The 27,384-nt window shown below is 38.4% G+C and overlaps 1 protein-coding gene across 3 annotated transcripts in view; it reads right to left on the bottom strand.

Annotated features, from left to right (window-relative positions):
- XPO4 (exportin 4) overlaps positions 1-27,384 on the bottom strand; it is an 82,148-nt gene that overhangs the window by 45,463 nt on the left and 9,301 nt on the right. For 2 of the 3 annotated variants that reach the window (XM_061992539.1, XM_061992523.1), the window contains exons 2-4: positions 14,547-14,652; positions 10,877-11,018; positions 10,369-10,507 (exon numbers count right to left, since the gene is read on the bottom strand). In XM_061992539.1, the coding sequence (XP_061848523.1) occupies positions 10,369-10,507; positions 10,877-11,018; positions 14,547-14,652 (387 nt within the window). The remainder of the gene's footprint in view (positions 1-10,368; positions 10,508-10,876; positions 11,019-14,546; positions 14,653-27,384) is intronic. The other variant, XM_061992530.1, reaches the window with a different exon arrangement.

Genomic DNA, 27,384 nt, shown 5'->3' on the forward strand with positions numbered 1-27,384 from the left:
TACAGTAATTAAATGAAAACACTTTTTGTTAAAGAAATGTTCTTAACAAAAATCTTCAAAATTACTGACTATCCTCCCAGACTATTTGGAGCCAAGGTGCCAGGGATGGACAGAGGGATAGGAATTGTTAAAGGGTCATGCATGCCAGCAAGTGTCCAGGGGTTAAACAGAAATATGCACACTACCTCTGAACACCCGAAAGATTAAAGTGGAGATGATACTATTTATGCAAGCTCATACAACAGCTGAGACCAGTGCCATCCACCCACCAACTGCAACATCTTTGTTCAGAAATGCCTCTGAAGTCAGTACCTTGACCCCCCAGACAACTAGTTATCTTAGCCAGTATACACTAAATTAACATTCTTACTTGCTAAATAAGTCCCAGACAGATCAAACATATTGGCTTCATGATAACAGATGGGTTTTCTCTTCTACTATATAACAAAGTTGTACAGTGGATCAGCATATTGCTGGTCAGTTGCTAAATCCAAGCTTTTTCATTTTAAAGAAATGTTTATTTCAAGTGAACTATTTCTCATCTACAGTCTCCACTGTCCCACATCATGTATGATAAAGGCACAGTTTAGCTAGTGAAAATGGCATCACACTTTACTCCAGTAAAAGTGTAATTTTGTCAGTTCTATACTAGAAATACTTCTTATCAGCTCAAACATTCACGTATTTTATTTCCAAATTTCTGTGCAAGCCATTTATACAATAAATATTTTTATTTAGTAATTTAGGCATTTTAGTTATAAATCAACTTTAAAATTATATTTAATTTAGAAATCTAGATTTGATCTGAGCAAACAGCCCTAGTGTAGGCTAACATTGAGTTTTAAATCTAACACTCTATGAAAAGAATCTGGGTGGAAAAAAACATTCAAAATAAAATAAAAAAAGAACCCTGAAGCTTGGCTCCAGAACAATGCCTCAGATAAGAATATATGTTTTTAGAGGAATAACACGATGTGGCCAGACAACACTGACTAAATTAATTCTGTTCCATGAGATGTAGAGTCTCATAAGGCTCTCTAAATCCTTTAAAATGCAGGCTTTTATTTTATGCTTCAGTTACTGACACACTGATATTCAGCTCAGAGAATCCATGATGCAAGGACATTATTACTTGCTATTACAAATCTGCACAGTTTGATGCTCTGTAATATAACATGATTACCTTGTGGCATTAATGACTACAGTAGCACAACAGCCTGGATAAAGCTAAGTTGCTTTTGCTTTATCATACAAAGATCTTCACATCAAGCCACCACCCAGACCACCACAGGACATGCAGGACAGTGATGCAGACTACCCAGTGCTTGCAGTTAGTTGCCAATTATTGGAAAAGAAATTGTTAGGTCTGAATGACAGCTAAGGAGCAATAGGGAAAAAAAGTTTGTTCCCAGCATGATTATGTTAACAGTTAATATTGGCTGAAGTAATAGATATTTTCTCCTTCCCTTTCTCTGCATTTGTTTACATGGTATATAATAATTTACCCTTTTTGTTTGGATAGTAATACTCTAACACATAATAAAAGCCTGTTCCAGAATTTTTGTGTGCTTTTCTCCCAATTTCAAGGAGAAATTTAAAAGAAAGAAGATTAAATTTCATGACTGATGGTGTGATGGTAAAGGAATCTCTTCAAATATGTAAAGAGCAATAGATGCACCTAGGCTGACAATCTAACAGCTATTTCAGGTAGCTCTCACATCAGTATCTGCTTTGAATAAGAAAGAGGTGTGATGTCACTAGAGATTTATATGCCTTATTCCCTCCAGCAGCCGAGCTTGCAGCAAACACCAGGACTCAACACATCCCTCTGCTCTCCTCCCTCCCACTGAATTCCCAACGTCTCACCAACTCCTCCGCCTTGGTATTTCAATACTTAAGGTGCAAATCCTGTCCCATTCCCTCACCATCCCAAGGGTGCTGCGTGCATTATGGGCACATCATGCCCTCCTGTCACTATCTTCATCTACAGCTACCCCTTGTGTCCATGAGTAACTGTTTAGCATATCCCACATATCCAGGTCACCAGAGCAGGAGAAGATGTAAGATACTGTCCAGTGACTTAAAATTTGCTGGAACAGACTGAGAGAAGATTCCTTGAGATTGGTTTCCTAGAAGGCTAGTGCCAATCCCCAGGAGATTAGCTTACAGACAACGGCAGAGGAACAGATCAAGACCTGTACCCTGTCCTTGCAATGTCAAGTATTTACATAGAGCTGCACACTAAACCATTACTGATTCCAAAAGCTAAGACTACAGGAACTTATAGAGATTGTTGTGCACAGCAGTAAGACCTGCTGTTTTCATATTAATATTAACTAATTAGCTTAACAGAATATGTGCCTTGTCATCTAATGAATTCTTCTGAATACTAAGTAATACTTCAGAAACTCTAGAATAAGGCTTAAGAAAACTTTACTGTAAAAACTAAACTTTTGCTTTACAAAAAGTAACTTTACTGATGGTTAACTACTAGTATTTTGAAATATTTTTTTTAATTTACATGTATGAACATATTAAGTACCCTGACACAAATATAAGACATTAGAAGAAAGATTGTAGAAAGATTTCAAAAACTCGAAAAACAAGATAATTTCAGCTAAACCAATTTAGTTGTGCTCTGTGAAATAAAATTATTTCTTCTTACATATAACAAAATAGAAGGCACTTAATGCATGTAAAGTTCTAGGGCAGAGGGGTTTTTTTTAAGGTTTTTGGCATGCCACAGAAGAGATGAACAATCCAATTTAGTAATACCATACAGTAATAAGAAGAAAATGCACGTGACTCTGGGCATCACATTAAAAGTCAGAACTGAATGTCTATTGTGCAGTAATGCCATTAACTTCATACCAGTAAGAGTACACCTCTGAACCAAGTTTGACTCACTCACTAGCAATTTCACTAGTTCTGCCACAAGTACATACCCAAACAATAACTCCATCTAACAAAATAAAATACTTCTCTCGTTGAGAATGGATTGCCTCTGAGAATAGCTTGGCACTCACCCCAGTTAGCTTTATTACCAGGAATAAACATTATGAAAGATCGCTATACATAAAATAGACTCTCAGCTGCTCAAACAGAAGATCAATGGGACTTGTGATAAGAGCTTAACTTGGCAATCAGACACCCAGTGGTTACATCGTTTTAGTGGTTTTCTTTTTAAATAACTCTAATAAAAAACAAATGCTACAGAAAGACCATGCCCCATTTTGACAGTAAACAACATTTATGTATCATTCATAAAACTCATATGCAGAAGGTAAATGCAACTTAGTCCTCCAAATGGAATGTCCCCTATAACAAAAGTCAAAGCCATAACATTCGAAGGGATTTCACACTTGTGCCTGGACTGCCCATGGAATAAATGAACTGCTTCATTTGAGGGTAGTTAGGTTACAAAGCATCTGAAAGGAAGAAGAGCTTAGGAAAAAAAAAATAGACATATGGTACACCAGCTCTGAGGAAGAAAAGACAACAAAGAAAGAAGAATCAGCTACAATACTCTGAAATTCAGAGCAGAGATACAGCTAAGTTGTCAGAGGTTTGATTAAATAATTCATCACAAAATTTTAAATACCAAGCTTCCCCCCTTCCTCAAGGGTCATTTTTACCTCCAGAAAAAGAAATGTATTTAAAAGAACAAGTGTCCCACCTGAACATAAATCAGAATTTTAGCTTGCACGAGAGCAGAAAGAATCAAAGAATAAATTTATCAGAGGTAGAATTTGCTGTGCTGCATCTAAGTGATAAAATTCTAGTGACAACACATCAAAAGCAATTTTACCAAATAAATTATTTAATGCAAGTCTTCCTTTATAAAGGCAGTGATATACTTCTTCCCTAAGCCCCTTAAATAAGCACAGCTGTATTTGCTAACATTTTCAGGGTATCTAAATCCTCAGAATGGAAGCTGCACCTCCAAATGCAAAGGTTAACAAGATGGCCAGAAGACCAAAATAAATACTGAGGCCATTCCAGCTTTTCAATTTGTGAGTATTGCAATGGAGGGTGGAAAAACATAGGAGCTCAAGAGGTATTTTCCGACCACAGAAAACTGGAATATAGTCTAAAGAAATCGAAGCAAGCATCTGGAAGAACCCATTGGATTTTATGTTTGTTCCTTCCCCAGTGAGCCAACTGGTGGAAAGAAGCTGTAGAGCAAGGACAGGACGATAGGAATAGGATCCACAGCTGCGGTTTTGTTCCGTCAGCAGCAAGGGATTGGCTGGGCAGAACATCTCTTTCCTCCCATTCCCACTCTGCCATCATGCAAAGACAGACAAGCAGTACCGGCTTCATGTACCACATCTGCAGTGGCCCAAGGGCTGAGACCCTCTTCCCTCCTTAGGGGAACCAGGCAAAACAAGCAAGGCAAATCCCCAAGGTTGAGCTGAGGCAAAGAAAACGAATTCCTCTGCGAATCAATGGGGGCCACAGGAAGATGATCTTGTGGCATGCGAAGCATGTAAGCTTTGGCCAAAGAGAGAAGGGAAGTAGCAGCCTCTACTAATAACGGAAGTAGTCCTAGCAGAGTTTGCTGAAGTTTGTGGTGCAAAACATGCTTTGTTTTGCCTGTGGGAACAGGGAAAGTGGTGAAGCAGAAATCAGGAGGAGAAAAAACCCAAAATAATCAAAAAACTCTGAAGATCTAAAAACCATTTATCTAGAGGTTAAATATCCTTCTCCAGGTTCTCACCCAAAAGGGTACAGGTTGGATCTTCACTCCTACAGTAGTTGCATGAATAAATCTAAGACTTTCAATTAAATCCAAAAGAATGAGTGGTAAGACCAGCCACACAGCTCGCCATAAAGATCACCCAGCTTTAAATACACATCAACCTGATATGTACTCTTTGGAGAACAGGTGTCCCCTTCTCCCCACACTTTTCCCAGAACCCCTCCCCGGCCCTCTTGCCTGCCTCTGTCTGCCATACTGACTGATACACCAAATGAGCTGTGTCACATGGCTGTACTACACAGCAGATCTGATTAAAAGAAAAAACATTAGGAGAAAACCAGAAGACTGGCTGGTTTTAAGTAGACTCCCACACAGAATCAGCTTCTAACTGAACATACATATTCAGAAAGGCAGTACTTCTGAGAGGAAGAGGGACTAAAGACCGAGTAGCTAAGGTCAATAAACTTCTTAAAGTGACTTTTTCCTTCAAGTCTGTTTATATTTGTGCCATCACAGTAGTGAAAGAAATATAGATGTAACACATGCAAAGACATCATTTCTTCCTTCCTGGTGAGCTTGAGGTCCACAAGTGATGGTCTCCACAACCTCATGAGACAGCAGAATTGATGAAATGAAGAATCATGGACAGCATACACAGAACCAGGGGCACAGATCTCTCCTCCAGTTCACATCTCCTCACTTTCCAGCCCTGTTTTTGAAACTGTTGCTCTAATGTAAATGATAATACTGGAAGCTATTATTTAAGCAACTAAGCTGAAGTCTTGCTGTACTGTATCTCCAGTAAAGTAGGTATTTTTTTAAAAGAAAAACTGTAAAACTTTTAAAAAGTACCCTGGTAAACACAACTACTAGAAAACCCACTTATGTTTTTACAGTTCTCTTACATTTCTATTACTGAGTTTTAACGTCATATTTGGAGTAGTTTCTGGATGCTTAAAATTCCCAAACCAATCTTTAACACACTAACTTGGGCCTTTACAGAGCCCAGCATGAAGGAAACAGCTTAAATATCCTGGCTTACTATCTGGTTTTTATACTCAACATGTCTCAAGGGCAGTAAGGTTCACAGGACCAAGTAATCATTTTATTAGACTAGAAGATACAGCTGAGGGTAGAAGGGGGAAAATAATATAAGTTTTTCTCAAAATGCGAAAGTCATGAGAGCCTCTCCAATTCCTACCCTACCACGTGAGACAGCAACAGCCAGACAGGGATCCGTAAGTAAAATTCCTCTTAAAGAATAGAAATAAGAATGATAAGTGCTAAATAAATTTAATTATCTATGCAGCCATTATTATGAATGTCTAAAGTTTTGCTTCTTATTGTTTCCCACTGTTCACGTTAAATCCATCCACAGCCCACTCCTCAGCAGTTTTAGATAACCTTAAGCATATGAATCTCTCCTCTCTTGCCCAACCATGAACACTGGGAAACAGATCAGACTTATAGATTTTAAGAGAAAGAATTGTTAGGATCACAGAGCTTTTCCACTAAGTCCTGGCAAGTCTTGCATATACAGAGGTAAAAAAAAACCCCTGTTTTTTGGTATGGAGCTTTAAATTAGAATGCACTCTACTGCATACACGGTAGATCTTAAAAAACAGCTTCTGAGGCTTCCCAAACCAGTGTCAGGTCCACAGCTCTTGGACTTCTCTGCATCTGCCAACCCATACTCTATAAGAAATCAAGGTGTGACCTATATCCTAGCCCATTTTTAAACAAAGTCTAGTTGGTTGTGTTCACATGCAGACCAGTTCCTCCTCCTCCTGGGAAGTCCTCTTGGCTGCCAGGATTCCTGTCCTTTTGGCAGGGATGAAGGACAAATGAAACACTTCAGCTATGCAAAAAAGCAGAATACCCTAACACAAAAAGAAAAAGTCAAGAAATTGAAAGCATTATAGTTCAGAACAACTTGGTACACACACTTCTCCAAACTCATGAAATCAGTGAAAGAAAATCTATATTTAGCATTTTAAGATTGGCCCATGATATTACGTCTACTGCCAGAAGTTCTGTCCCTCAGAGATAAAAATTTTTAAGAGATGCTGGAATCGATGTTGGAGGAAGACTACAGGCCCTCCTTCACAAGCAGGAGAATGGCTTGCATTGATGTTTTAGGAGGAGCCAGGAAAAACAAAACCAGGAATTCCAAAGTTAATTCTTGTCCTCCTAGAGGACTACTATCTAAACTTATTTATATACTAAAAGACAGCCATACCCTCTGTAGTTTGCTTTCCCTTCTCAAATATATGTTTCTTCCACAAGATTCATAACGGTCTGTATGGCAGAGCAGCAGCAGCAGGAGCCAATTCTCTGTGTTCCACCCCCGGCTCTAACCACTTGTCCTTCCCATTCCACTCTTCGGTGTCCTGTTATTTTCTTAACATGTACACTGTGTTCCACTATTAAGAGATTACTCAATACTAAAGTCCTCTCTTCATCTTCTGTTAATTTTCTTCCTCTCATCACTATTTCTCTGCTTATCTTTCTTCCAATCTCCTTCTTTCCCTCTCAACAGTTCTTCAATCATGTCAGCTTGTCACATTACTCATACCTTCAAGCTGCATCTTAAAAAAAAATATCCATTTCTAAAGATATTTGTAATTAATACTCCAGAAGTTAAGGTATTAAGCATATCGAGTCCTACAAAAGCACAGAGTACCATCTATATTTGCTGCTATCTTGTTACACCAGCTTTCAGGATTTAACTCTGACAAGATGTTACTCAAGGCAAGGATTCAATGGCACAGGAGTGCCTAAAATCCACAAAATTAGTACAGATATCTGGCAGGAACTGGGTGAAGGGTTGCAGGGAATGGAAAACATTAAGTGCCTACTTTGTTCTTGAAAGATAAAGAAGGGTCAGGAAGCCTCAGAGCCAGCAGAGAGGAGAAAGTAAGTGGGAAGCAGGCAAGAAATCACTTAGCTTTTTTTTAAAAAGGACTTGATCTCAATTACAAACTGCTGTAGAAAGCTTTTATCAACAGCTAAGAGCCATGCTGGAGAGCTTTGAACATTTTAAAACATGAAGTGACCTACTGCTGACTCCATATGTTTCCAGTTGCTGGAGTGAATCTCAGGTAGGAGAACACAAATAGGTGGGCAGTAAATCAGAGGAAAGATGGAGCAGAAAACTGGGAAGGATACAGAAAATGACAAGGAGACTCAACAGGGAATTAGAGTTGCAAAGGTATCATAGGTATCTTGACACTTGAGTGTACAAGGCTGGAGATATGAGTGCACATCACAAGAAAGACACATTAATGAAAGGGAAGGGAGTCAAGGAGGTACAGAAGGGTGGAAAATATCTGCTGATCTCTCCCAACACCTATATCCTAGCCTTCTCCCTAACTTGGATGAAGGCCTGTTTTAATAACTAACTAATATAAACACAGTAAAGCACTGAAACACCCATGACACTGCATAGCACTGTCCTGATGGCATGTCTTGGATCTTGAAAGCAGTACCACTCCCTTAGCTTCCTACTGTTCCCTAAAGTACCGTTAGATAAGACTGCACATGTCAGCAGGGCAGCTGCATCACTGTTGTTCCACACAGCCTGATGGGCACAGCTAAATCATACAGGGACACTGATAAAAAATACCCACTCATATTTGAAAAGGTAAGTCATTAATTCATCACACAAATTATTTCATACAACTTTTCAAAGTTACTATCTATTTATACAAGAGGCATGCCCTGAACCCACTCAGAGCTCAGCTGTGGCACGTCCTGTGCTAATGCATTATTTTATTACTGTTTATTTCTTCATATGCCAAGTCCTGGGTCACATGAAGCTGTGCCAGTACCAGTGTTCCTCTTGCAGAAAAGTCTCAGAAGATTACAAGAACATCTTTATGAATAAGAACTATTTTATAACAAAAAAGCTCATACATACATGGGAACATGTGTTTATAACCAGACTAACAAACACATGCTGGGCCTTACAGAAAAGGTATTACAGCATTACATGTTATTTTTTGCTAGTAAGTCATATTAGCATACTGCAATAGAAAACATCATTATATACTCAAGACATTTTCAATGCTGTTCTTAAAACTTAAGCACAAATACTTCGGTAAAACTATGAAGAAGCTAAGAATTGTGAAGAGAGGTGGACAAAAAGAAAGCAAAAGCTGAGCCAAACTTGATCTGCATATGGTGGCAGTGAGCAGAACTTGGAGGAGCGTGAAATACATTCCCCTAGTCAGAGCTCCTCTGGAACATGCTCTGTTCTACAGCAAGCCCAAGATGAGGCACTTAGAGCAAAGCAACCTTAGCTTGCTGTATGCTGTGATCAGTGCCGTGTGACTGTATATTAGTGTATGCACAGAATACAACCGTGGAAGTTGGACTGTGCAAGAGTTAGTTCAAAGAGGACTTTTCTGTCAACATTCAGGTTTTTATTTACTTCACTTTTGTATCTTTATGGAAAGATCATATAAACTACATGAGAATTCACACTGGCATGTATAAAACTTGAAAATCTCAGTTGTAACTCCATTTTATTGACAATTTTGTTTTATTCACATTTCATTTTTACCCTTGAAAAAAGCATGAACTCAGCATTGTTGTAAACAAATACCCATTTCTATTCAAATTATGCACAACCAAAAGGCTGAAATGTCCTTCTTAAGCTAAATAATTGTGAAATTAAGGTTTAGAAGCGTAACTGAAATTTCCATACCCAGGAGGGATATCACTTGTGCTCAGAGGTGACACACTATTTTTAGGACCATGACATGAACTGCATTACTTCTAGTACATTTTGATCAAATTTTCTGAGTTAAACATTTGTCACTCACAACTAGTACAACTGCTGCTCTAAACGCTCATCAGTGTAATAAACCATTTCCCTCAAGGGTTTTGTTTGAGAAAAGCTTCAGTTAAAGTTTCAGCATGGAATCTACATACTCTTTGATTTGCATTTTGTAGGTGAAAAATCACCTCTCTTTAATCTCTAGTTACATGCCTCTATTATGACCTCTTCTAAACTTATCTCCTGGCATAGCAAATGGAATTTCACTAAATGCATAGATAGATATTGGACACCTTGTTTCCACTTTGAGCTCAGTATGGAAGGTAACACTTACCCCTAGTAGTATGACATTAAATCTGGAGTAAGTTTTGTATTTCCATTCCACATTTTACTTCCTCACACCCCTTTCTCTCCCCCTACCAGTGTCCAGGAGAACAGCAGAAGCCTATGCCTCTTGCTTGGTAGCCTATTCCAACAGCTGAGCCACAGAAGGGTGCAGGACTGCACAGATGGAAGGGGAACAGAGTGTGTAGAGAACCTGTCAGCTGATGGAAAATCCATTTCAGATCATGTTGTTTTATTAAAGAAACCCACAGCAACAAGCAAAACGGAATCATTCCCCTTGGCACTTAGAGCAGCTATTGAGAGAAATCCAATCCCTAAAAAAAATATGGTGTAATTGTCTACCAAAGAACTACACATACTACTCCTAGTTCCAAAACACTCTTTTTCAAAAACCCCCAATTTGGTAAGTGATTGCTTGAACTTGATTATTAATTTTAATCTTTAGTTAAGGGAAGTATACAAGATCTTACAGTCACTAAGTATAACTTATGCTGCTGATGGAGATTGCTTAAATTTTGAAGAAAAAACCTAAGATACTTACCACAGTGGGGTTACCACTGCTGATCAACTGGCTGACTTCATGAAAGATGCTTTTGCAGTCAATTGATTTGTCTAATGATCCCCGCTTCACTATCACCGCTACTGCTAACAGAATCTGCTCCCGAACGTACTTTTGAAGGCTGTAAACAACATGGCAAAAATATGCTTGCAATTTTAGTAATAATAATAAAACATAATTCTGAACATCAATGCTCAATAAACTTTAAACACATTTCTCTTTCAAACATTTTGTATGAATTCGTAAGGTAAAGCTCACAACTCTACAGAGGTTGACTAAGTGTTAAGAATGGAAGATAAATTACTGTTGAAATCAGAGAATCACCGAATGGTGGGGGCTGAAAGGGACCTTTAGAGATCATCTAGTCCAAGTCCCCTGCAGAAGCAGGGTCACCTAGATCAGGTCGCAAATGGTCTTCCACTGCTACCCTGTTAAACAAAAGAATGATTCAGTTCAGACTTTATTCAGAGGTGCTTTTTTCTATACTTACTTAGGCCTTTGTAAGACATAGGTTAGAAGGAATGTTCGCAATGACTCAATGCTAGTTTTTTCCAAGAGAATCCATTCTCTTACAACTGCTTCCATTATTGCCGTAGCAGCTTGAAAAAGGACATAGTCCACTTTACTAGTTTCTGTGAGAAAAACAAAGGTAATCTGAGTATCAGAAGACATATAGGTATGTATGTATGTATTATAAGTATGTAATATATTGTATGTATTTCCAACAAAAAAAACCCCATGGAATTTACTATGACTTATCATTAAATGGAATTTTGTTGCTATGAAAACAGACAAAGAATCTACAACTCAAAAGCAGGGGAAAACAACAACTCAATTATCAAATTGTCCAATACTATTAGAATTGAGAAGAAAAGTTGCCTGTGCAAGGAGACTGAGCTAAAGATCAGAAACAAGAATGTTAACATAACTATGGAACAAAATAAACAGATTGAGTCCCAATGCACGGCGATATGATAGGCATGCCAGAAGTGAAGACTGCTCTATCATTTCAGTGCTTGCCTTTGGAATCAACAATACACAACATCACGTGTATTTTATGGATGATGAGAAGGAATTTCACTTACACCTAAAGATAACATTTGTGTTTAATTATCAAAGCAGAATATTTTACAGAGTGGTGTATTCAAGGTTTTCTACATCACGTTCAAGTTTCTATACTTATCTTGAGGTAATCAAAATACAGCTTCTGACCACAGTGTTGGAATCACTAGCCCTTATTATCTGAGTATCTGATTGCTTTGTACACACATGCACAAAAGAAACTGGAAAACAATGTTATGCAAAGAGGTAAGTTTGGGTGACTACAAAGTATAATTTTAAGAGAAACTCCAGAATCTAAATTCCATTTATATGACAACATAAAGTTAAAGACACTTGTTTTTGTTGTTCCTTTGCTTTTAAACATTGTAACTGAGAAATAGTAGGTAGCATCTCAGTAGCCAGTTTCAAAACACTCTGAGCTCTGTAGAAAACACAAAAGAATATTCAGAAAGGGTGCAGCAACAAGATGGGAAAAGCATAAAATATGAAATGGTCAAACAAAGTTCCCAAATAAGAAGTGTAGTTTGTGCTACGGTGAAAGACCTGCCAGGACCTGGGCTGGTTTGAAAAAGCCTCAGTCATGAGATGATGGGTTTTACACAACTACAAAACAAACCTTCTTCCCCTGATTATATACACACAAGTTTATACTGTATATTTCTTTCATATGCAAGGTCTATATCCAAGATAGCAGCCAATTTGCTAAAATGTTTTCAAGTAATTTAATCAGGCTCTAAATCAAAACTCTAAACAGGTGAACACACTGAAATCAAAATAAACCACCTTTAAATCTACTGGGTTTAATCTGGAAAACTAAGTAACCACTTAATTAAAAGATTAACGTGCATGTGTAACATACATAAAAACAAGCCAAATTATACTTGCATGAGAATTTTAATTCTGGCATATGTTAACTTCTGAGTCTTTGTCTTTTCAAACTGGCTCACACAAAATGAGTGCTATTAAAAAGAGATGGGGATGGAATTTTTCCCTTGAGTCGAGTACCACATATGCACAACTGCAACAATTAACAGCACAGACCTCCAGCACTCAGTGTAAGCTTACAACTAGTCAGAGCACCACTGTCCCCTACTAAAGAATGGCAGGACAGGTTCTGCCAATATATTTTAACAGCTATAAGCTTACAGCTGAAGAAAGTAGAGCCTCATGCTTCCTGGGTTCAACTCCAGGTTTTTAAAGAAACTGTATGGTAGGGGCTTCTCCTCGTGACTGTCTTGTCCAATGCTCTCCCTGTATCACTCAAATACTCTTCTTTCCACAAATGCTATTAACATCCTTGTCATTGCTCTCTACCTCCATTCTAATTCCCATCTTGACTATTTTTTCTGTTTATTTTTAATACCATTTAATCTGATTCTCTGGTTCCTGTCCATCCCTACCTGCGCATACTCTTTCAGTACACTTCAACTCTTATTTTTCATCACAAACAGCGTGTTTCCCTACCTGGCTCTTTATTTCATAATCCTAGCCTCTCCCTTCTCAACAGTCAAGTTGTAGTCACTTGTTTTTTCTATCCAGATTGTACAAACATTGACTCAAGAAGCACAAAGTTTGGGAAAAGTCTCTGAGTTCCAGGTCTCAAAATTACAACTGCCTACACTGCCAGGAAAAGCCTGCCCTATGCAGAAACATCGTGACTTCTCAATGGTGGCAGCATATGAACAGTTTAAGAATGGAATATTTCTAGACATTCAAGAGGTGTTAAAAACATGACCACGTTCCTTCCAAACAGTCACACTTCACGAAAAAACAAAAAAGAAAAATGTCCACAGTGATAGTTCAGTATTAATGCTAAACTTAATTCCTTTCTTTGAGGAGATTCACCAATTTAATGATTTCTCATTATCTATTTCTGATGAGGGATGAACATATCACTTGAGAGATTGAAACAGCCTGAAAAGTTACCCAAGTATGTTCTTTTGCCCACTTAAAATCCTTTAAAACAAACAAACAAAATCAGTGTGAAAATAAAAAGCATCAATACTAAGACCAGAAGAAACTCATACGTAGAAAAATTTTGTTTGTAGAGTGGGTGTAGGAAAGGAACCGCCCCCTGCTCTATCACAGCATGATTTAACAACACAGAAGGAGGCCTGCAATACTGGCATCACAATAATAATGAATTATAAACTTCTAATCCAGTAAATTTATAAATAACTGTTAAAAAATACCATGGAATGAAATAGGTATGAAAATTAGCATATTTTAAATTTTTTATTCTAGTAAATGTAATTCTAATATTTCTCTGTTCATTCTGGCAAAGTCTTTGAAAGAAAAAGTTGATTTTGTGGTTGTGTTTTTTTCCACAAATTTCCAGTTTTACCTCAACAAGTTCAGAGTCATCTTTAATCAAAATTCTCCCTTCACCTCCCAATGCTTACATCTGATTAGTACAGTGGTGCTGAACAGGAATCTTATATCTTTACTGCTTCTGCAATTTTCAGATTATTTAGCTGCCAAACTCTAATTAATGTCTCTATAGAACCTACAAAAACAGTTTTATTTTTGAAGACCTGTAACACAACCACACTTACAGCATTTCCATTAAAAGCCAAGAAATTTCTGAGAAAAGGTGATATCTACTTCTTTCCTTTCTCCACAGGTATAATCCCATGAAACTTCAATACTCTAATTGCTTCTACCAGGTGAACAAAAACCTCTAACTATTTCTGTGTTTCTTTAAAAAAACCCAAGCCACAACAGCTGAGTTGTTAACAGCAACTTACTATGACATTCAACCCAAAATAAGTTCTCACCATGGAAAATTTCAGCACCAGTGAAAAATCTGGTAAGTGCATAAAATTGCATCAGTAGTTAGATTTATGTCTAACAGATTAGACAGTATTACAATAACCATGTTGCAGAGAAAATCTGAATATATTAATAAGTTTAGGAACTTAGCTACATGAAGTTATACCTTAATAAAACCAAAAAAAGGCAGCAATAGGCTTCACCCTCCACCAAAAAGTACTCCTCATCAAAATAAAATCTGATATTCTTATTCCCAGTTGTAGAAGAACAGCAGAGTTCCAGTTAGATAAATAGGTACATCATTAACTGAATTTGTTAAAACTTACCCAAAATGTGTTTGCAAACAGCAAAAGGTGATTTTGATTTTCTAAATGACAAGAATATGTGCTCAGCATGTTGGCGTTGTTCATTATTGACCATGGAAGGTGGTGCCTGAAAGAGGGGAAGAAAAAGAAAAGTTACTTGAGAAGTAAAATTCCATCCTAATTGTAAATATATATGAGCAACATCATGGACTTATAAATATTTGCCTTGTTAAACATCAAAACCATATATGTCTTGGTAAAACCGCTTTCTCTCTCTCAGTGATGGCCTGTATTACCACTGTGTATTTACATCACATAAGTGTGAACACTGAGACATCAGGCAGAGTGAGTAATTCTAAGTATTGTGTTCTTAACAACACTTCTGAAGAAAGGTAAAAGTCAGATAGATCTAAATTCTACCCACAATCTTTTTCCCACTCAAACTAAAAATATCATTGCACACCACTAAATGCTGCTATACACACAGTCACAGAAACAAAGCACTATTTTCCCCTTAATTCTGCATTTGTTTTAAAATACTGAATTGTACAATCAACTCAAGGGGTTGAAAAATTACTACAGATGTGGTTTAAAATAAGGTATTGGCAGTAACATACTACCCTCTAGTGTTTAACACTAAGGCTGACAACCTAAAGACTGAGTAAAGACTCAGATTGAAGAGAGAGGGGTCAGCCCATTTTGGAATGGCTATGGCACTTCCCCACCTGCCTACACCCATCCCCATGTATCCATCCCCTTACACCACGCATACTTTGGCTGCCCAGGTAACACCTGCCCTGCCACTATTGCTGAATGCCAGTTCCATGGAGGTGTCTACATGACAATCACCTCTAAGTAAAACATGAAACTATGCATGAAACTACACAATAACCTTGACCATTGCAAGGTGGGATATTGCCTATGGAGCATAGATGAGAGGTAACTGCTTGCATTGCAGCCTCACCTCATCCAGCAATCCCACCATCCCCCCTGCTGTCCCACAAGGTAAAAACACCCTTGCAAAAAACATCAGCTGCTTGCGACACCACACAGCTCTCTGCTTTTGCCATTGACATTCTTTGATTTCTGCTACTTGGGATTGACTTGAACAAGCACACAGCACAAAGTACTGTTACAGGGGATTTGTATCGCAAGGCAGCATAAACTGATGTGCCTTTGAGATAGGAACATGTACATGTTCAGAGCCAGGTCAAGGTGACAGTGTAGGTTATTGAACTCCATCTGAACTTCCAAACTCCAAATTCCAGTCCTATCCCTAGCAATTTGAGGAGAATGTGTGTCATATATCTTTTGTGATTGATTTATACTGCTGCTTTGGGAGTAAAAGTGTAAAGACCTTAGCATAAAGATCAAGGTTTTTAACTGAAGTGAAATATTTTTCAGTAAATAAACCACATCAAAATCTGATTCTAATTCTTTCATCCTTGATAAAATACAAGATGACAGAGAATTTGAATATGAGCAAATAACATCACAGATTAAAAGTCAATAATCTGAGTAAATGAAGCAAGGGAAAGTTGACTCCTGGATCAAGGGGGTCTTAATGTCCTAATGAACAGATGTGTGTTTTCTTACACAGAAAGTTTCTGATGCTTACAACTTTTCTGATGAACGCCTGAGGGGATTAAAATTAGCAATGGTAGAAGGTGGCTGCAAAAAAGCCTCATAAATGCAGAATAAATGCTCTGTTCTTCGCAAACCTGCTCTGCTCTATATCCAGTCTGAGACTACAACCTCCCTGAAGAGCAATTGGAATGTATACAGGACAGCTCAACTTTATCAGCTCAGGGGACAAGATGACAGTGCTCGCCCATGCCCCATTCTCAGCCAGTCGGTGGCAGTTGGTGTCAGGTTGTGGAGACACATAGATGGCAGCAAACCTTCAGTTCACATCTATCTGCCATGTGCTGGGGGCAGTGTCTCAAGGGCTATGGTCACAAGTTGCAGGAAGACATGCACATAGAAAGGCTTTTGGATAATTGGGGCATATCAACTGAGACAGAAGTAAATCCCATGGTGGTATCCAAGTCCTTTCAGGACACTGAGCTTTAGTGAACTCCAATCCAAAGCAGAGACACAAATTTTAATAACTTCTTAAGCAAATATAAACTTGTAGAGAAGCAGCTTCACCAAATTATAGAATAGAACCGTAGTTGGATATGGCCTTCAAGATCACTGAGTCCAACCACTAACCTCACACTGCCAGGCCTGTCACTAAACTAAACCATATTCCTCAGCACCTCATCTAAGCATCTTTTAAATATCTCTAGGGATGGTGACTCCACCACCACCCTGGGCAGCCCATTCCAACAATTAATAATCCTCTTGGTTAAAAAGTTCTTCATAATGTCCAATCTAAACCTCCCCTGGCACAACTTGAGCCCAATTCCTCGTGTCCTACCATCCATTACTGGATAGAAGAGACTGAACCCCACCTCACTACAACTCCCTTTCAGGTAGTTTTAGAGAGTGATCATGTCTCCCCTCAGCCTCCTCTTCTCTAGGCTAAACAACCCCAGCTCCATCCACCACTCCTCATAAGACTTGTTCTCCAGAACCTTCACCAGCTTCGTTGTCTGTCTCTGCACATGCTCCAGTACCTTAATGTCCCTCTTGTAGTGAGGGGCCCAAACTGAGGCATGTGACTCTTCTGTAATAAAACCTCAACTCTCCCACTTGCAGCCAGGCATCAGCAGAAGCTGATCCCAACAACCATGCTTTCTGCAGTCTGAAGGACAGTATTTCTGTGTCGACTCAAGCTACACTCACTGCAGAGTCTACTGGACTGAACACCAGACAAATATTTGGAACAGGTTACCAAAAAAGCAGGAATGCTGTACACAGCATCAGCTTGACTTCAGTATGTGCTATAAAAATAAACCAAATCAAATAAAAACACGGTCTCCACTTTTTTTTCTCTTGTTTTATGGACAAGCACTTGTGCAAACACACAGAGAACCCAACTAGGGAAGTGATCACTGAAAAGCATTCCACCAAAGAAAGGCAAGTTATTTTTTGCCCTGCCTAGTTCATCGTAAGCCAGCAAGATATAGGACATGATGGGTAGTGATCAGTGCTGAAAAAAGACATTTATTACCATTTAAAATGCATTTAACCTACAGCTTCTGTTGCTGTGTAATGGAATGGGAATACTCATAAGTCTCAAGGAACATACTGCTTTGGCCAGTGAACTTTTGTAAGAACCAGGAATCACGTTTCTTGAGATGAGTGACTAACTCTGCTACCAAAAGAAAAAGTTCCAGCCTCTCCTGCTCTCACCTGCATGGTCTTGTAACCTCCTCACATTACCCCTTTTACCAACTAGCCCACAAAAAAAAAAAAAGGGGGGGGGGGAGGGAGGAGTGGCAGGGGCACAGCAAGGAATGAACACTCTTGTTACTTTAATAAGCATTAAGAAGTAGGTCAAGTGTCAGAGCTAGTGCAACAATGGGAAAAAAAGGAGTGATGTTCCCTTTTCAGCAGGACTGACCTTGCAGCTCACAGCTCTGCACTCTCATGAAACTTCACCAACTATAGCCACATTACAAGGAATCCTTTTGGGTGTGACATTTTGTAAGTCCAAAGCCATTTATGTTCATGTTCTTAGAGCAAGAGCAGCAAATCAGTGCTACCTGATCTTGGAACTAATTTTGTATTAACAAAGCATATTTGAGTGCCACATAGAGATCACATCTATTTTGAGTGTCCTGGAATTCCAGTGTTCAGGGCACTTTCAGGGACAACAGAATCAAAACGTGGCACCGTTAAAAAAAGAACACAGAGTTAATGTTTCATGTGAAATATCCCTTACAATAACTAGAAAAGAAATCTCTAACTTTACATTATTTTAAGTCTTCAATTTCTCTAAAGTCTGATTATTGAAGATGTTTGGCACCTTGGAAATGCAGATAGCACATCATATTCCTATACGTTACATACTTAAGACTCTTCAAACTGCCCAGAACAGAAACACGTAGGCTTTAAACAGTGCCACACAGTCACCAGAGGGAGCTTAAAGCTCACAGTCTGCTGTCGCTGCTCCTGCCGCATTCCAGCGCGCTTCCCTGCACACTGGCTAATTTAAGGCTTTAAAGGAAAGCCCAACACGTACAGATTCTGTGTACAAATTTCACATCACAAGAACACTGGCTTAGGTGAGCCTGAGAGCACTGGAAGGTGGTGCCCAGTGTCCCCTCGGCACAACAGGATTAGAAATGTATCCCAAACACTCATTTTGCTTGTATGGTTCACCAACAATGCCTAGACATTCACTGTTTTCTTCAAATTGTTCTCTAGCATCTAGCTGATGGGGAATTAAAAAACAGTGTGGATCAGGATCTTTTGGCATACTGAAACTATTTCCAGCTATACCACTTTCCTTTCTGTTCAGTCTGATTGCTAACACCCATCTGCTCGCTCTTTTGTTTTACAAGTTACCCATAAAAAGCTCTCCAGGACAATCATCCTTCTCATTTTAGCACAGCAAGATACTGCCCTGTAAGAACAGAGTTCCTATATAAGTAAATTACATCTTTTCAGCTACCAAGGCTGTCTGGATAGGAACAGCAACAGCAGTATCTACAGATCAGGAAAGATCACAAAAAGGAAAGAGAAACTGAAAAAAATACCAGAAATACTCTGGCAGATAAGCACTAACACTTTCAAGACCATTAAACTTATCTGAAAGAGTGGACAGCTAAAAGAAATTAATGTAACCTCTCCCCTTTCATGTCAACCAGTTTATATATATATATAAAAAGAAAAGTTTGTTCAGCTTCATTATGTCCTGTTATCACTAGTTTAGGGGGAAAAAAAAGGGGGGGAGACGGGGTTGGAAGAAAAGGTAAGGCATTTGACGATAAAATTGTAACAAAGTCAATAAGCATAGAAGATCTAAACCCTGCACATGCTTGTAGAAATCCCATATTTGCTGCATGGTTGTGAAAAATCTTTACTGTGTTTTTCTGCTCAAGCAAAAAGTCAGAGTCTTTGCTTCCCTTCTTATTCTTCTAAGAACATCACAAATAACTGTGACAATTCTCCTCAAGTCATCAACAGTAAATAAGCCAATGGAAAAAGATGTTTTTTGCAAAAGAGCAGAAACAAAATAACCTGCAGGAGTAAATAGAGTCTGCGAACCCAAAAGTAGAAAACAACTTTAAGAGCTCACAGTCAGAAAAGAGGACTGAGGAGAAAAAGGAGAGACGGAAATTGAAGTGCTCCGTATTATGGTAAATACAGGATTGAGTCAGCAGTCAGCATCTTTCTAATATTTTAGGACACAAGCAGACAGATGCAGTTTGAAGGAACATGTTGGCACAGATCAGACAAACAGAAAAGCTATGTAAATTACAGGTACAAACACATTTTTCTGGTGTTGTGTGAGCATGCTCCAACTTCCTTCACAACGACTAAATGCACAAGGAATGATTACAGCTTCTTCTGTATTGATAACTTCTGCCAAGAGCAAGTCCCTCAGATGGCATCTCAGATTCAGGCAAGCCTTTCAGAGGTTGGGCAGAGATCTTCAATGGCAATGAAAGACACTAGGCTCTAATATGCTTGATTAGAATCTTAATAGCTTCCTTTCACAGCCTCACATACTACCCAACACTTGATTTTTCCCTTTTTAGACATTAAAAAAACCCAAACAATAAAATCATCTCACTCTCAGGAAATAACCTCTCTCAGCTTACATGGATCTTACAGCAATGAGACAATTATTTTCAAAGGATGAGCTGTTGTGTAAAGCTAATACCAAGTCAAATTTTGTCTTTCTTGACTATTAGACCAGACACTTTACAAAAGCCTAAACCTAATTTCCATGCAATTACCTTTTCTTTCCAGCGCTGAACCTGATAAAAACAAAACTGGATACAGCTTTACATCAGAAATAAAAGTTTCTCCTCAATGAATTGGAGGTCAGCAGACCCCCCTCTAAATCCCCCTTCTCCTCTTTCTTATCACTATAAGAATGTTACAAGGAATCACACCACAGATGAAGCCCATTGGTCCCTCTCTCCTAACAAAACAGGAGATGCACTAACATTGTTCATAGCAGCTGCTACCTCTTGCAATCTTAATATAAACAATCTACTGATCTGAAAAACACTTAAGTAAAAAATGCAAGAAATTAACAATATTAACCTCCCCCAACAGCATGGGTTCCTCAATAGCTATGAGAGTACTAGTCGGTTTTTAACTAGTTTTAATTAGTTCTCCCACTCCTGCTGCCTGCAACCATCCTTTTGTACCATGGGAAGACAAAGAAGACCACTTGATTCAGTATAGTCATTTTATCCGTAAGTTTATATATTGCCACTTTTTTCTTCTCCATAATAATCATAGAATGGTAGGGTTAGAAGGGACCTTTAGAGATCATCTAGACCAAATCCCCTGCAGAAGCAGGTCCACCTAGATCAGGTCGCATAGGAACATGTCCAGGTAGGTCTTGAAGACCTCCAAGACAGGAGACTGCGCAACTCTTCTGGGCAGCCTGTGCCAGGGCTCCGTCACCGTCACAGTAAAATAGGTTTTTCTTATGTTTAAATGGAACTTTTTGTGTGCCAGCTTCATCTCATTACCAATTGTCCTGTTGCTAGATACCACAGAAAAAAGAGCTTCCTCAACCTCCTGATATCCATCATTTAGATATTTGTAAATATTGAGATCCCCTCTCAGTGTCCTCTTCTCTGACTAAACAGCCCCAGTTCCTGCAGCCTTTTCTCATAAGAAAGATCCATCTTTATTTCTTCCTTATATAACACAGATATCTCATTTCTAACTTTGATCATGTTTTTCCTGCTCCTCCTTTGATTGTACACCATCAATTTAAATGATACCATATTATTCACTGATGCTACAAGAAAGGACAGCATAACTGGGAACAATTTAGGTGGCTAAAAATTTGTCATACATTACACAAGCAGAAATCTGATTAATACAGGCAGATACTACAAATAATTTAATATATTAATTCATAGTGACATTCAGAACAGGAAACATGAAGACATGAGAAAGGGTTAGACCAACTGTCATTTGGAAAATACATATGTACCAGGAAACATCTAATGAATGTACATGTGGAAAAAAATAAGGGGTAAAAATAAGTGGCTTAGGAGTTTTGTTTGAAATAGCAGTTAGATGCAAATAGAGAATCTGAAGCTATACATATGTATTTAGAATCACATGCTTAGTACAAGAATTTCCCACCTCAGTGGGATGAATACCTTTAAAAAAATAAATGTAGTTATGACTCATCAAGGTGGAGAATGCCAAACAATGAAGGTAACAGACATAGGAAAGGTAGCAAGTGAATTGCAAATATCAGATGCTCTCTTTGCAAGATTAAAGTTGAATTCACCATGTATTTGTCAATAATAGGCTGAAGAAATACCACCACATTCACATTTGAAGTGGTGTCTGCTCCTTCCCCTGATTTCTGAAAACATTCTTCCCCTTTTTTTTTAATAGAAAGCTTCAAATCTTCCCTTCCCAAGTGATTCAGTTCAGACCACTTCATGTTGATCAACACAGATGTAGAAAATAGGACATTTTTTAATCATGCATCAGAAGTGATATTATTTTCTTAATAACTTTAGATGCCAGAGAATATTACTTACCAGTCACTTGTGAACAGTGACTATATCCTAAGAACAACTTCTGACGTTCAAGTGACAATGTTATTATTAGAAATCAATAATGGAACAGTTTATTTAAGTATGATTTAGTAAACCAGTTTACATTGTTACCTTTGTGTCACACTTTTGCTAAGAAAAATTGTGCCCATGATCCTGTATAAACGTAATTAAGGATGGGATGAACAGCGTTCATTGCTTGCAGACAGAAAAGTTTGACAGAGACAAATTCTGATTTTTCACAGGCTTGCTATGGCCAGACAGCACTGAATACAACCAAATTCAGCATCTTTCTACAATTATACCTGGGGAAATCTGCAAATTAGCATGTCACAAAGAACCATCACACACTCCCCCAGGCTTTGCTGCTCAAAAGAACACAGAGGGAGCCCACCAGAGTGTTTTAAGCTGACACTCACAGCATTCCCACCTACAAAGAAGGTCCTCTATGAACAGTAGAGTCTAAACACTAGTAGGATTACAGAAAGGCAAACATTAGTCTACTAAGACAATTTTCCTGGTTTAAAAAAAAAAAAAAGATATCAGATTGTTTGTACCTGATACTACTAAAGCCAAGAAGAAACTTTCTTGCCAAAGGCAAAGTTTATGTCTTCAAGTAAAGCACACTGCAAGCTTGACAAGGGTAGAAATAAATATCCAAGTTATCTACTCAGGTGTCACTTAATAAAATGCACCACAAACTCCCCAAACTGATACGCAGGGGAATCTTGCCTTCCCTGTAGGCATGATGTAAAATAAAACTGTTCCCGAATTCTGATCTGTGGGCTGTTAGCAGCTTATGAAAAACTAACTAAACAAGTTAGTTGTTCTTCAGAAAGGTGTCTAGACTCTATGCTGCAGAGAGCCTGGAAGCCTAACAGAGACAAAAAACAAACTGAATTTCTATCAATACACAAGGATAAGCAAAACCCACCACAGACGGCAATCACACCTCTGGGTCTGGACCTTGATGACAGCCACCATCAGGCATAACACGCTCAGAGAAGCGAGGAATAAATGAAGCCCAGATGGCTCATCAACATGTCCCAGCAGGCTGGGAAGCCAAGTAACAGTGAGGCATATGCAAAGGAGAAAGATCATGAGTGAACCTGAGAAGCATGTGCAGGGGAACACCATGTGATGGTGATAACATAGCTGAGGAGTATGGGCAAAAATAGAAGGAGAAAGAGGGGAAAAAAATAAAACACAAGTGCAAGCAATAATTTTTAACTTGTGCACATACTGCATTTAGTACAGCTAAATATGTTACTCTATCTAGCTGTAACATACCTAAATAATCAGAAGTCGTGAAATTTAACTTACTGTGAAGAAGCTCAAAAGCCCATAAAACTGATCTCTCTATTTTAAAGAACAAAAAACACCTTAAGAAAATTACTCCCCAGCACAGTTCTGCTATAGGCAAGTTATACAAAAGAATCAGAGTTTCAGAATAAGGAGATTACAAGTTTAACTCTACCAAAGTCACATCAAAAAACACATGCCAACTCTGCATTACCCCGACTTCAGGGGAGTTAAGACACAAGGACTTTCCATCCCAGTTTTACCAGGAACATTTTTCGAGTGTTTTAAACAAGCTTTTTCTTACCATTTATCACAGCACATTCAATAACTGTCACTTGCCTTATTAAAACAGCTAATTAAAGAGATCAAACACAGGGGTGAGACAGAGAACTGAATGATTAGCCACACTTGCTCAGATATTTACCCTATTTCTCTAATAGACACACCTAACGATGCAGGAACATCTGATCCATTCATGAAGCACATGCCACCAGCCACCAATTCAGGCTACATGAAGATGCTCAGGTCTGCAGGATTCAGCAACTGCTACGCAAGTGGATCAGACGTTCTTGGCATGGGCACCGGGCCAAGAGGCAGTTTAGACAACTGCTATGGATAGCAGCTTCTGCTGTCCAATTCAGATCTGTTGTTACATACTGCCAGAACCTTGAGTAATAGTTAAGTTACTACAGAAAACTTAGCTAGCATAATAAACAACATAATAAACATAAGCAACATTCCAATTACCTCCTTTGAACTTGCATTTTTGAATAATAATTTCAATTACAGCAGTAATTCATCTTCCAGTTTAAAAGATGCTCAAGATTATTTAATATTAGTAAGAGATATGCAATAGATGGCTTCCAACTACTCCTACTACAGTAGAAACAATATGGTGGAGAATTAAGACTTTCTGAACTGAAACTCTGATTTTAAAAAAAAATAAATAAATCACAAAAGTAATTATGATTCAAATTATTTAAGCCCCAGAGTGCCCAGTATTTTTCAGTATATATTTGGAACAAATGCGTGATTGCTGGAGAAATTACCTCCCACACATCTACTCACTCACGTCCTGTTTTCATGCAGAGACTTAACAATAGGGAAAAAAATAATTTTTTTTCTTTCATATCAGATTTAACTTTGTATTTTAGAGTTGAAGTACTTTATTAAGTCTTTTTCAAGTAAAACCAGAGATAAATCATTGTTTGTGATAAGATCTATTCTCAGTTCTGAAATGGTCTTATATAAGATACTATACATACACGTTAATTGACTAGAGAATCAAAGCATTCCATTACCATCAATACCACAACTTTTTCTGAGGTAAGATAAGAAGCAACAAAAACTACAGAGATTTTATTTCTCTATTAACAACTTGACCCTCAAATATAGACTATGATAGGCTCTCTACTGAAACTACTGAAAGTGCACAATACCCTTCAGATACATAGCTCATGGTAACCAGTCTGCAGAGGAACCGATTCCACTGTTCATGTCTGTTTCCACCGTCAAAACAGGTACCCAAGAGTACTTGAAAAGTGAGTACAACTTGAAAGGTAGAAAAGAGGAGGATGGAGAGGAGTCTTTGTTCAAGGAATCAGGCCATAGAGGAACAAGAGAGGATGATGAAGGTATAAGTCCTCAGGTAACTGTGACAGAACACTGACAAATGGATGCTGATTGTAGCTGTACCTATGTGAGTTGTTCATCCACTATATGCTCTGACTATTGTAAGTCTCCTCACAGGATTCATTTAAGACTCTCTCTCTTCTGACCACTGTACATACTGCTCAACAGGAAAATCCAGAAATTCAACTAAACTAACATCACATTGACTCATTCCAACCTTCTGGAAGCATTAGGTGGACAGGATCGGTCCAGACTCCATCCGCTCCATGGAATTTGGAAAAAAGTTACTGAATTGTGCATGGAAAACTCTTCATATCCCAAGAGTTACAAGTTTAAAATTCTGAGTGCAGGACCAAACTCACAGAGCCTCATATAAAGTAATTATGTAAACAGCACACAGGATTATCACAGGCCTTACAGATGCTATGATGAAAATCTATTTTTCTTTTTAAATCTTCTTGCTTCCATTATAATCTCTATGTAGAGAAAATATTTCAAAATTATGTCAACAAGGTTCAGTGTAAACTTCAATAGTTTTTCACTTCTGCAAGTTTAGGCAACAAAAACCAGGATACAGCATAACACAGCAGTGAAGACAATATACTTTAGAAAATTCTGTGTGTACTTTATATCTATTTGTTACTATTTCCTCCATAACTGCAGTTAGAACATCTGTTTAAGCACATAACAGACCAGTCTGATAAACATCTTATAAAGGATATTTAGCTTACAGTAGTCTGGCTGTAGACAGTCAGAGAATGACGGCTGACACAAGGTTACAGTTCAGACCCTTAAATTAAATGTTATTTATATCCTCATCTCCACATTCACTGTTCTAACATTTCAAAGCACAAGCAAAGTCTGATCTGCAGTTCTGTTTAGCAATTTCCATAAAACACCTGGCTGATGGCAATAAGCAAATCTACACAGTGTCCCTTGATGTCAGTAAGATCCTACATAGTACAAGAAGTCAACCCACGCAGACCAGAGAAAGCTCAGCCAAGAGAGAAAAAGTGAGACTCTATACAGAACAGGACAAAGAAGAAAAACATCATAATTACAGAGGATTATGGAAAACCTCATTGTTCCGAATATTTTTAAACCGTGCCATATTAACAAAGAAGATCAGCTTGCTTTGACTTCAGCAGGAATTACACATCACTACTGCAGTAGCCCAGGAACCCTAAAAATATGTTACTAAAGAATACAAAATGTCATAAAGCACCTTTACTACAGTTGTGGTAGCCTCAAGTCCTGCCCCCCTGCTTCCTTTATCTCCTAGAGCTGCAGTGAACTTGGCCTCCCCACATTTGCAGCAAGGAGGAGAAAGGTTGATGGAAACTGACCAAAGTTTTCCCTTGTCTCCAAAACAGCTGCAGGTGCTCCTCTCTTTCTCCCACAAGGAGGCATGGAAGATAAACGGGTCCCAAGTCTGTTATGTGTGGGGTGGAAGGAGAGGAATCTCAGCATCAATGCACACAACAGCCTCTGCTCCAGGGTGGACTATCCTCATGACAGGTCCTGTTTCTCTAGCAAGAGACGGGATCTTAGCGTATCCACAGCTCCTGAAATCCTAATCACAACTCAATCGTAAGATTCAAGAAGCTCATCTCTGTATTGCCCATTGCTATACCAGTAAGACAGTACAGACATGGCTTAACAGAAATGTGCCACAACTGTGTCACTAAATTTCAACACAAAGGTTTAAGTAAAGAAATAACCACTGTGACCTCTTGCCACTAGACTACAGATCATAATAATGCTAGTAACGCCAAGACTCACTTCCTACAGTTCACAAGTTGAGATGCACATGATATATAACCCATTTATCAGACTTGTACATCAAATATAGTCAGCAATTTCCCTCCTCTTGTAAGAGAAACCTTAATATTATCTGTATGTGAAGAAGTGCCTTATGGTTTCTATATGTTCATGTTGTCCACTTTCAAATTACACTTGCTGGAAGGACAGCTATAACTGCCCATTGTTGCAAGGGTGGCATTATTTTTACCTGCATGTAGCCTGCTACAGTGACTGTGCACAGATGGAATAGAATATCACAGGGGTAACAGGACACCACACAGGTAATCCCCTATCCATCTCACACACAGACCCCCAACACAGAAAAGTCATCAGACAATTAAAGATTTATCTGAGATACTGATACGTTTGGGTTTCTGAGAGTTTTAGGCTTTGCCTCTTACCACAAAAGCATTTCCTCATACCAAGCTAACAAAGAAAGGCGGGCACACAGGACAGCCAGTTTC

This window comes from Colius striatus, chromosome 1 (genome assembly GCF_028858725.1).
Source record: "Colius striatus isolate bColStr4 chromosome 1, bColStr4.1.hap1, whole genome shotgun sequence".
Classification (NCBI taxonomy): Eukaryota; Metazoa; Chordata; class Aves; order Coliiformes; family Coliidae; genus Colius; species Colius striatus.